This window comes from Triturus cristatus, chromosome 2_1 (assembly GCF_964204655.1).
Source record: "Triturus cristatus chromosome 2_1, aTriCri1.1, whole genome shotgun sequence".
Classification (NCBI taxonomy): domain Eukaryota; kingdom Metazoa; phylum Chordata; class Amphibia; order Caudata; family Salamandridae; genus Triturus; species Triturus cristatus.
In genome coordinates this window covers 779,803,003-779,815,340 of record NC_140581.1, presented here as the reverse complement: position 1 = coordinate 779,815,340, position 12,338 = coordinate 779,803,003, and the positions used below count along the sequence as shown (strand labels likewise).

Genomic DNA, 12,338 nt, shown 5'->3' with positions numbered 1-12,338 from the left:
TCCGTTTCAGTTTCTCTCCAAAAGACGTGCATAATACCACACGCATAAGGCGCCGCAAAGTGTTCTTTAACAGACAAAAGAAATTACCCCAGTCAGTCAAAATGGCCATTTCTGTGTTGACGACGGAGTTCGACGGCCGTGGACTGACATCACAGAGACCAGGCGAGAAAGTGTGCGGGGAAGGGAAGTGCGCGTGATGACGGTTGGTGACAGAGATGTCTGATGAGGATGCTAACGAGGAGGCCGCCCAGCCTGGGGGCGATACAGTCTTCGGCAAAATTATCCGCAAGGAGCTTCCGGCCAGGATCATATACGATGACAGTCGGGTGAGGAGACAGGGTTCCGCGGGGTGCAAATACCGGTGGATGTGGAAACCACGCACCCTGCGTGGTCAATTTCACAGTAGTGCAGGTTTGTGTATGGGTAGGCAGTACTGAGGCCGGAGGGTACGCCCGCTTCGAGGCCATTTGAACTGTTGTGGGACAGGTAGAGACTGGCCTTTGTGCCTCGGCCACATTAAATTGTCCCACTGACCGACGTGACCGTCCACGGCAGTGATCCAAAAAGCTTTTTGCAGTTGATTCCTTGAATGGGAGCACCAGGGGTTTATGCAGTTCCATACTGGGATTTAGGTCCATTTATGAAGCTGTGCTGTCAATTATGACTGTCATATATAGAGACTGGAATTGTACTTCTCGGGAACTTGTATATTTTGTATTTTTTTTTATTGGATACATAACTCTTGGGCAATACCAATCGTCTTACGCTGAGGGTTGCTTTTTGAGTACGAAAGCTATACAATTGTCTCCAGTATGGTGGCACCTTCTTTAAGAGTATGATTGAGCCATGCTGCTTCACCTGCAGTGCTCAGCAGATTTTATTTTCTCATAGCTGAATCCAAAACAGCACGTCTGTACAGGCATTGGAATAGATTGTAACTGAATGGAATCTGTAAACATCCTGTTTTTATATTGACAGCAACAGATGGTATAGATGGAACAGTACTTTGTTCAATGTATATACAGTGGGTTGAAGAGAATGTAGCAATAATCAGCCCCTTGACTGTGTTACAGCGGTAGACTTCGCCGTTTTCTTAGCTTTTGTTTCTATTACTGTTGAAAATCAGGACCTGTTTGCGGAGCCCCCCACTTTTTCCCCCCTATTTGAACCCCTAGATGCTGGTTTTCTGACTTTGAGAGTGACCTGAGCGCTGCTAGGTAGGCCCAGGACCAGTGCTATGGTGAAAACACAACTAGAATACAGTGGAAACACCTACATACACTACGGTACCCTATGGGTTAGGGTACCCCTATGATTGGCATGACCTCCCCTATAAGGTCCTATTTCATAATAGGGCAGGGGGATTAAAACTACCTTTAAGTCTCTGGTATATAATAGGGTATGTCAATTTAGAGGCCAGCAGCCCTTTCAGCACTTGCATGTGTGCACTGCTGAGATGCTTAGGTCGGTTTAAAGGCAGCCCTGTGTTGCAGGACTGCTTTTAAAATGAAAATTGTGCCCAAACTCGACTTTGGTGTTTGGGGCACTTCAAAATTGATAAACTACAATAGTTTGCCATATTAAGTACCCCCAGGGTTTCACCTTGGTGTCCCAGTGGTGGAGGGTCAGGTTCTTATTAGGAGGACCCTTATAATTGAGGTTGTATATGGCTTGAGGATAGAGAAATTCCACATTTCACTTCCCTCATTGTAGTAAAGTGCTTCTCAAAATCGACTTTTGTACCGGGAGCACTGTGGAGTGAGGATGTACATTATTTTTGTTTATTCGAGACACCCAAAGTCTCCCCTAGGTGTCCCATGGGTGGGGGTTTATGTAGTTATAAGCAGGGTCCTTATAAAAGCAGTTTTATAGGCTCTGGTGCTGTAGAAATCAGACATTTCATTTTCCTCCTTATAGATCCCAATCCAAATAGGTTTATATTGCAATAGTTTATGAATTAATAATTATGGCAAGGGACAACCGAAAATATAATTCAGGAACTTAGGAGAATGGTATTGATAAATCCAACAATATGCTGTTGTTTAATTTATCCTATAATGTAAAGAAAAGAAGTTGCAAGTCCTTCTTGTCTGTAAGCCAAAATTCAGCCTTCCAGTCGTCTGCCCTGATTTGTCGAAGTTAAGTGGATTATCCAGGCTGCTTTGATGAAGTGGTAAGTGGCACCCGGGGTGACAAACCATCTGGAAGGAGAGTGTTCTGCTACACAAGAATGCCAGAGCAAAGGGGAGGGGTCATATACCATGAGCTTCCAAGGAAGGAGGGGACAGGCAGAAGAAGCCAGGTCCATTTACACTCATCCCGTCTGAACCCAGCCAGATGGCAGGCTTAAGGAAGGAATGTGCAGATGCTAGGGGGAGGGAGACTATGGAGATGAGTCATCCTGGAGGTTGGTAATGCTGGCTCTTGCCTCTCTTTTAAGATGTCAGCCATATTGAATTTTGGAAGAATAGTGCTTTCTGGGAGACCATTGTGGCACACTTTGGAGGAAATGGCCATTCTCTAGGTTGTTGCCCTGGACCTCATTGGACAGGAGTGCCCTTCCGATTGACCCCAGAGAACACTGTATCTGAGAGGGGCAGAGCCTCTCAGATCTGCTGCTTGAAAAAGGAGAAGAAGAAGGGTCCATGCTGGAAGTTTGATTTGCACCAACCAGGCCCCACACTCTGGCTGACTGTGGCTGCTGCACAATCTAGAACTACAGCCATTTGGATGTACCTTGCTTCAAAATAAATAAAAAGTGGACTCCCTGCAAGCTACAGGTTAACAGAGCTCACTTGCATCAACTCCACCAAGAGTCCCCTGACTGGATTTCATCCAGTGGACTTTTTAGGGTGTTGTCCAGGTGCATTTTGGGAATTGTGGGCGCAACGTTTAAAGGACCATCTTCGAGATTCCAGACTCTTGGATTGTGTTTTGTACACTGTGGTCCCTCAAGAGGAACTTTAAAATGAAATTCCAGAAGTTTGGGAAAGTTTGGTGAACTTCTGTGAATAAGCTTAAGAGGGTGACAGGACTGGACCCTCAGAAAAAGGCAATCCAGTGAATCCTCACCGAATCTGGCCAGCTGGAGGAGGCTGCACGACATCTGGGGAGAAATCCTCCAGAAAAGTTTCTAAGTGTGAAGGTAAAATCTTGACCTGGGCCTTCCACTCAGTGTATCCTTCCAGGGCTCCATCACGGTTGACCTCAAACTTTGGCTTTGTCCCGGTCAGAGCCGACCAAATGTCCAGAAGTGGCACTATTGGTTTCTAAGCACTAGAAAGTGTTTAATCTTTAAAATTGATATCATTGGTTCCCTACATTGTTTTTTTTTTTTTGGGGTCATTTTAAAGATAAAAATATTTCCTATTTTCATAAATTGGTGTTGAATTTTTATTCTGTGTTGAGTCTTAATTAGTTACTTAATTGGTATTTTTAAATGCTTTCCATACCTGTCTCTGAAGTTAAGCCTGCCTGCTCACAGTCACGCTACCAAGGGTTGCGCATGGGGATACTTTTCGGTGACCTTTTCTGAGACACAGACTGCTTTTAGTGGCCTTATTGCCAGTGGTAGATATATATTTACCACTACTAATAATCCACTTTCCAACAATTACTCTTATCATTTATTTAATATTCTGACACATACTTGATCCTCGGATGGATCTTGTATTGTGCATCTGAGGGGTCGGATATAGGAGACCTAGCACCCGAATATCCAACAAGGATCAGGAATTAGATATCCGACTCACACAATGATAATTAGATGTATATGACTCTCAATACCAAGCTATACATGTAAATAATTATTACTGCTAGTCCGAATCTTCTAAAGAAATTTAACTGGACTAAAATGAAACAACCCAGAAGTTCTGTTAAAGCAATACAAAACAATAAAATTAATATCTGATGATTAGAGCTCTCTCTACATTGATTTTTACCTGTCATTTAATGGATAAATTGGAATGCACAATCAACTTAAGAAGACAAGTCATCAGGGATGTCAAACTCCTATAGCCTGATACCCAGCACATATTGTTTGGGGTCAAGAGCAACAAGTTATCATGTGTATTTTGCCCTTGGGACAAGTAGGCCCAACCCCCTGCAGCACAAACCCTTTGGCTCTCCGTTTGCAGTACCAAATTATGGATCAATCAATCAATCAATCAATCAATCAATCAATCAATCAATCAATCAATCAATCATTCAGGGGTTTATAAAGCACGCTACTCACCCGTGAGGTTCTCAAGGCGTGGAGGTGTGGGGGGCAGCTCCGAATTAGTCGAAGAGCCAGGTCTTGTGGTCTTTCCTGATTTTGTGCAGGGTCGGGGAGCTTCTGATGTTCACAGGGAGCTCTCCTGCCTGCTCTGTTTCTGTGGATGCGGTGGACCTTTGCCAGGGCGGAGGTTTCTCTTGGGTACATGGAAGGAGACTCTCATTGAGGTATTCGGTTCCGATGTTGTTGAGGAATTTGTAGGCATGGGTGAGGAGTTTGAAGGTGACCCTATTCTCGACGGGGAGCCAGTGGAGGTCTCGTAGGTGTTGGGTCATGTGTTCGTGACGCGGTGTTCCAAGGACGAGTCTGGCTGTGGCGTTCTGGATGGTTTGGAGTTTGTGTAGAAGAGTTCTGTTGATTCTGGCGCATAGGGCGTTGCCGTAGTCAAGTCTGCTGGGTGTGAGCCCGTGGGTGACGGTCATAACTGTCCCCAATCAGGGAAGGGCACTGTCTGCAGTTAAGGTAATATTTTTATGTATATGTTACTGCTGTTTAAACCTGTATTTATGGTTCATTAATTGAAGGACTTTATTATTAGGGTGAGCGCTCTAAGTAAATGTTGTAAGCTCTGACTGCACTACTGACAGTGGTTCCAGTATAAAAATGTGTACACACGTTTTCAAAGTTTAGCCATTTCAGGCTATGTATAATACTCCAAGAATGCTCTCTGATTTGATGCAAATATTTGCAGAAGCTTAAAAGCAAGATTGATGATTCTTTGCTTTCAAAATAAAATGTTCAAAAAAAAATGAAAGCAAAAGACACAAAATTGATGGACGGAATACAGAACAAATCAAAACATTCTCCCCCAGTCAAGAGATCTGGGTTAAAGCCATCATTGTTTTGATCACCATGCCACCCCAGTTTAGACCTGGCCATATGCAAATCTGTCTTGAAAAATGAAAGCAGGAAAAAAACATTTAGCTAAACTACTGTAAGATTTCAGGTATCATTTATTTGCAGCATCATTTAGTAACGTGTTGATGCATGCTAGTATTTCTCAAAAAATATTCATAATGAAAAATCAGTGTAACCAGTTTTAATAAGATTATGGGAAACAAAAATAAACAATCACTGGCAAAGCCAGTAGGTCTGAAATTGGTGGTCAGCATTTTAGTTTGTCAATGTGTGACTTGTTTTGGCATGGTTTTTGTAAAACCTTATTGGTGTGAGAGGTGCCCAGCCCTCACCATTATAACAAACATTGTCAAAAGCAAAAAGTTGTTTTTGGTCTCAAAAAGCACACACTGCCACAGTAGTTACTGGCACTGAACAAAACTAGTTTGTGTGCCGATAAGCTCCTTGTGAAAGAGCAGAATGCTGTCACTCACAGTAAAGCAAGAGACAGACAAAGAGAGACAGAATTTTAATAAACACTAAAGATCATGGTCAACGCCACACCAAATTAGAGGCCCAATTATTAAAGAAAGTCTCAAAAGTGCACCCATGGCATATGTCCTTGCATTAAGTGCAGCTATACGGCTTTCGTAAATTCCCATGAACTTACAGAAGTAGGACAAGAAATAGTACTCCGAGAAAATATTTGTGAACTGCATTTTAGCAGGAGCAGATATGCATGTGTAGATTTGTTAATGCGAAAATCTGTGTGCTTGCAAGTTCACCTTCCCTCCAACCACTTTTTACCAACTCTGGAAGAAGGTTTACGTCTGCCATTGTCAGGAGTAAATTTCCAAAACTTTTCCGTATGGGAAAAAATTAGAGAAGAGTTGTTGAAAACCCTTAAAACATGCAAGTTAGTAAGTTTTCACAGACTCAAAAGGGCATTCTAACCCGGGAACTATTGCTTACCACTACTCAGCCCCAGTATGTAGATCTGTGGATATGTGGCATCATAAGGGGATTGCAAGTATTCCAACACTACTATTGTATGAGCCCTGGTATAATCAGAGATGCTATATTAGAGCTCTCATATAATGAGATTGCTGCCATAATTTGTCGCCGCTCTACATCGCACCAAAGGGACAAGTGGATTTTGTAACAGGACAAGTAGATTTATGAAGCAACCTGCCCCATAGACAAGTAGATATTTTATTAAATTCCACACCCCTGAGTCATGATAGAGACAGACTCTTGTCTAGTTAAAAGTATATTTTATCAGATATTGAAAAAAGTTGTAATGTGCACAATTAATAAGTATTTAATATTTAAAGATTGCTGGACAATCTAATTAATCTAAGCTTGCCATAGGTGAAAGGGGAGCTTGGAAAGTTCAGCAAGAACATGAGCCATGACAGCTCATGGGCAGTGTACCATCAAGGAAAGAATCCACCTAATGGTGCACACAGCATATGCGTCAGTCCAGGAGAAAGAACATACAGTCCGCAAAGATTCCCAAAAGGCAGTCTCTGTGATCAGGTCTGGTTAGGATCAGGAAAAATCAGAGAGAGTGCAAGCACGGTCTCCTTCAAATCAATGTATATTATAATCCTCTAGTTCCGGTGGTGACACCTCCTTGGTCACCTTATCTTGTCAAACCACACAGTCCATTGGTCAGTTCATGTAGGATGATTGACATATGGCATAAAGGAAGAAATATAAGAAGAGGTGGTGCAGATCACGTAATTTTTCAGATCATCCGGTATATCTAAACCTCCAAACAATGATCCTTTAGCAAGAGGTACATAAGTGAATGTAACAGGACAGTTTCCCACAGGAGATATTCTCAAAGTAACAACTTTTGTTGCAGCTAACCCTGGTAAGCGAGTGAGAACTCGTCTCGTAAGATACATTTTCGTTTCACATTGAAAGTTTAGAGGAACTTCCCACAAGTGTAAAACAAAGCAGAATATGAAAATGTAGACCTACGATGAAGTTGTATTAAAATATGCAGAATATAACGTATTGAAAATATACATTGCGTAACAGAAAATCAATATTCTAGAGTAATTTAAAATTATAAACCCTCAGAATATGTTATTTATTGAATTAAAAAAGTCACGTACAACTATGGCACATTACTGCAAGTACCAACGTGTAAAATTATTTCAAACCATAAAATATTAATATTGCTTCAAATGGTTTACATTAGTACATATATGAAGATCATAATCTGAAGATTTCAGAACAGTTACACTAAAAACAACTATAAAGCACCACTTTTTGTCTTATCACGTTCGGCGCACAATTTCACACATGCAAATGATGAGATTCAAAATGAACCCTTCAATATCTCATGTATAGATGAATAAGTTGTGCTAGATCTCGTTAGACTCCACACAGCAGCAGCCGGGCGAGGGCTCCAGCCCCCAGGCAGCCCAGAGAACTTCCGCAGCCGCGTCATCGTTTTCGCGCCAGGAGGCGCTTATTGCCAGCACAGGAGTCCTGCTGTGCGGGACTCCACACAGCAGCAGCCTGGCTGGGACTCCAGCCTCCAGGCAGCCCAGGAAACAGCCGCATGATCATTTTCATGCCAGGAGGCGCTTATTGCCAGCACAGCAGCTCTGCTGCGCGGGACTCTCCACAGCAGCAGCCGGGCGAGGACTCCAGCCCCCAGGCAGCCCAGGGAACGGCCGCAGCTGCGTCATTGTTTTCATGCCAGGAGGCACTTATTGCCAGCACAGGAGCACCGCTGTCCGGGACGCACGCGGGCCGCGCCCACGCAAAGCCCAGGCCATGGGCGGGTCTGTTCTTGCCAGGAAGAGGTAGGGATGGGCCACCCCCTTTGATCCGTGGGCATGGCATTCAAACCGTGAGTTTATAATTTATCTTGACTCTGACTTTGCTTTTGGCCCTCACTGGTTGCCACACCCAGTTGGATATTTGGTCCTGGCCCTCCGGCTTCTTTGGGTTGATTAGTACCTGCTTGCTGTCCCATGTCTTTGTTTTATGTTGGAAGCCTTATATGGTTTACATTCTACCAAGTAGGAGCAGTGATATACAAATGACTACCAGTCCTAACAGTTGCTGTTGGGCATCACAGGTGTCACCTCAAGGCTGTATGTTGGGTATGACAGTTATTAATCTTTGGCAAGGTTTCAGGGGAGTGAGTTTAGCAGTGCTTTAGATCTACTATAGTCAAGGTCCCACAAATCACCATAGGGAAACGGAAATCCAGGGACTTTGAAAGTGAAGACGGAGTGGGGGTTCAACCAAAACCTAACAAAACCAATAAAGTTCGCAAGTCGGTAGTAGGTAATTGTGTCCTTGATTGCATAGTCGATCTCCTTGTTGAGTGGGAAGATATTTTAGCACCATCAAGCGACTTACCCACGACCCCTTGTTCACTTAATCGCTCTAGTAGCTCAAAGTCCTGTCAGTCAAAATGCATCCCATCGACATTCAGGAAGCCTAAAACACATAGCGTAAAAAGCTGTTCCTCCAACCACACATTAGTGTCCAAAATTCCAACTACTGTCACTGAAGAGGAAGAGGAGGTGACAAGTCCTCCCGAACTCCCGTTAGGGTTTTAAAAAATGTTACAGCTGCTACAAGTTTAGCTACTGATCTTACCCATTCCAATAGGTTTCTCTCACTCCAGCATATGTATGAGCCCCTTGTGGTAGTTGGGTTAGGTGAGTCTCACATCATAGACGATGGGACATAGGAATTTGGAAGTCGACTCAGGGCCTCTAGGCACCCCAGCACCATCTTCAAGATAGCTTGCCACTAATGACCAGGTCCTGAAGGGTCACGATACCCTGAAGATTATAGTTGATCTGAGATCTGAGGTAGACTCTCTAAAAAGGCAGTTCATGAGCTAACGGAGTAAATCAAACCACTAATAAACAAAGGTGTTCCTGAAATCCAACCAATTAAGCAGCCTCCCGTTAAATCCCTGACCTGTACTACTATCTGCGACAGCCCAACCGTTTCTACTCCAGGATTGGCTGTAAACCTAACTCATAAGAAATCCTCTGTCCCTATGCTTAGGAACATTACATTTAATGCTAATACTGTCCGTTGTTTTACATCAGGCTTGTTACCAGCTAGCGGCCCTCCACTCCTTCCCCCCAGCCGATGAACGTTTCCGTCGAGACAAACCACAAGGGCCTACCAAGAGCATTTATATGACTAACGACCCCAGGTTGTTGTCACCTACGAGTCACGAAAACGAAGACTCCCTAATCAATAAATGCATACATTGGATACGTCATGTTGAGTGGGTGTCGTTCTGTAATCAGAGAGGATATTTATGGGGCTAAAAGGATAAATGGAGTTATTTCCCAGACAGATTGCATAGAGCTGCTCTTTGGCAATGCGAACCTGGCCCACAACTTAATTGCACTGAAAGATAGGTTTAATCCTTCAACTTATAATGGGGTACAGTTGAAATATCGCCCACTAATGCACCCACTGTTGCCAACCACCCATAGCCTGGTACAGCGGCAGAGCACTGTACCATACTATAAATGATTGACTTGCACACCAAACTTCCTCACCAGGATCGATATTACATCCTTCTATCTTAAATACTCATCCTTATGAGACCATCAAATTTGATGTCCCAACTCCACCCCAGCCTTTATCCCTCGCCCTGTGACCAGTGAATGGCACTCGACCGCATCCAGTCGCCACAGTGAGAGGGCTGTCCTTTGGGACACCGGACTGGATCTCATGCCAGGGATCAGGGAGAAGGTGAAAATCCTGTACCCATAAGAGATAGAGATCATTCAATAACACTCACCTTACTCTTATGGAATGTGGCTAGGGTGAGGTCAAAAGTCAACCTTGCCCACTGGACCCAATATGTAGAAAAGCACAACATCTGTATCCTACAAGAAACATGGTCCCCATCCCCTACCTTCGTCCCTGGGCACATCACATTCCATCGCCCTGCGATCATTAACAAGTTCGGCTGTCCAGCTGGGGGCTTACTGATTTTAATTAAAATCGACCTTAATTACACTGTTAAAGAGCTTAAGACCAACTGCCCAGACATACTAGCGGTTCAGATAAGAGTGGAGGATGGGTTGGGGGGGGTCTTTTCAATGTGTAGCCAGAGGGACCAAAGCAGGAACCACATCATCCACTCTTCAGAAGTTTGGAGAATCTTCTAGGCGCTAGAGATACCCGTTCACTTTCATTAATAGTCTCAGGTGACTTCAATGTCACCTTCAAACCACTTGGGCAGGAGGAATTATATGGAAGTGGGGAGGAGCAGGAGTTTTGGCCTATTCCCCCTTTGGACGTTACTCCAATCAAAAAATGGTACCAAATGGCACTGCAACTTAATGCACTAACCCTCGAATTTGGTTTGAGGGCTACAAATGGACAAACCAACTCTTATAAGTCAGGAGCAAACACTTTTAACCAGACCACCAATAAGAGCCATATTAATAATATTTTGCTGGACCTGAGATTATGGCCCAAAGTAATTGACATGGTTGCGATCACAACCCCCTTGAACTTACTTTAATTTCTCCCCGAGTCAGACGCTTAAATTCTTCAAATACTACTCTTGCCACCAGGGTGGTGGTTTGCCCCACCAACGATAATAGACGTCTTAAATGGGCACGTGTAGCAATGGACCCGGAGAAGTTAGACTTAATTAACACCAACTTGGAGGCTAGCATTAGACAGATACTTAGTCTGCTAGAACCCCTGGGTGATCTGACTAAGACTGCCGACTGTCATACCAATTTATTTAACTTGTTGGCCTCTTACTTTAAAATACAACGATGCACACGGAGGCACTAAAAGCTCAAAACCTCAGTTTGCTTCGTTCACACAAGAGTGCAGGAACCTTAGATCCAAATTGGCTACTGCAATTTGATCAAACAATGTGATCGCAGTGAGGGAAATTAGGAGAACCTACAAGAAAGCGATTCTCAGGGCTAAACAGGATTGGGAAATAGAGCGTTGATCGCTGATCAGTGATGCTCGCGCCAAAACGATACACAACGTTCTGGCTCCTAGTAACAAGTAGAGATGGAAATAGATCCCAGCCACCAGATAATAATATTGCTGTCAAGGCGTGGCATCTTTATTTCTTGTCACTTTAAACCAGAGAGCCTGACCACGCTAATGAAGTCCCAATAGACGATTATAATTGTCCCCAGATTGATGGGTTTTTCACTCCAGCCAAAATTATAATCAGTATCAATGCAATTGATAGATCCAAAGCCCCTGGGCCGGACGCCATTCCTGGCGATGTATTTCTTAGTAAGATCGATAACTGGTTGTTGTATATTCTGGCTTTGGTTAATGGAATAGCCCCTTACACCCCAATTCCGTCCTCATGGACAGGAGCTGATCGCTCACTGCCCTCGAATTACAGACCCATTAGCCTGATTGACAGTGCTCCAAAGGTCTTTGCCCAAGCACTTCTTATGAACATCCACATCTGGATAGGTGACAACAATATTCTGTCCCCCTTTCAAGCAGGAATTTAGACAGAAAGTGAGCACTGTCGATCAGGTCTTCCACTTCCTATTATTAGCTTGGAAGACTGTGACCATCTGTCAGGGCAGCTTCTACGCAGCTTTTATTGATCTACGGTCTGCATTCAACCTCATTCCCAGACACAAACTTTGGTGTGACTTGAAGGAAATGGGCATCCCTTCAGAAATTTTAGCATTGACTGTTTGCCTACACAAGAACAAATATGCAAGAGTTCGCTGGGGTAACCAAGGACAATTGTCTGACCCGATTGGGGTGCACAGATGGGTCCGATAGGGGTGCTTAATGGCCCCCACTCTTTTCTCACTCTTCATCAACAGTGCTGTTCAGTATCTTGCTGAGAGTCCAGCCGATGCACCGAGGGGGCAAGGTGACAACTTCACTCTTTGCAGATGACACTCTGCTAGTTTCCAAGACCCCTAGTGGCCTGCAATCCCTTTTAAAACAAGTCTTTCTATGCACTGAGAGGCCTTGAGATTATTATCACAAAGACCAAACTCTCAATGCTAAATCCTCACAGTTCTTTCAAGGGGAAGTTGTTCCTAGATGGGAAACCACTTGAGAGAGTGAGCATCCTCGATTATCTGGGTGTCACTCTCTCTTGACGACCTGTCCTGGAAGGATTATCTCATGAGGCGGAATCTCCAGCTTAGGCGCATTTCAGGGGCTCTGATCAAAGAGCACAAAATCTCATTGAGTAAGC

The 12,338-nt window shown here is 43.9% G+C and overlaps 1 protein-coding gene across 1 annotated transcript in view; it reads left to right on the top strand.

Annotated features, from left to right (window-relative positions):
* The first annotated feature begins 215 nt into the window (after positions 1 to 215).
* The window catches only part of LOC146865868 (adenosine 5'-monophosphoramidase HINT1-like), an 88,114-nt gene continuing 75,991 nt past the window's right edge, over positions 216 to 12,338 (top strand). Inside the window, exon 1 of the mRNA XM_085640778.1 lies at positions 216 to 326. Within this exon, the coding sequence (XP_085496904.1) occupies positions 216 to 326 (111 nt within the window). The remainder of the gene's footprint in view (positions 327 to 12,338) is intronic.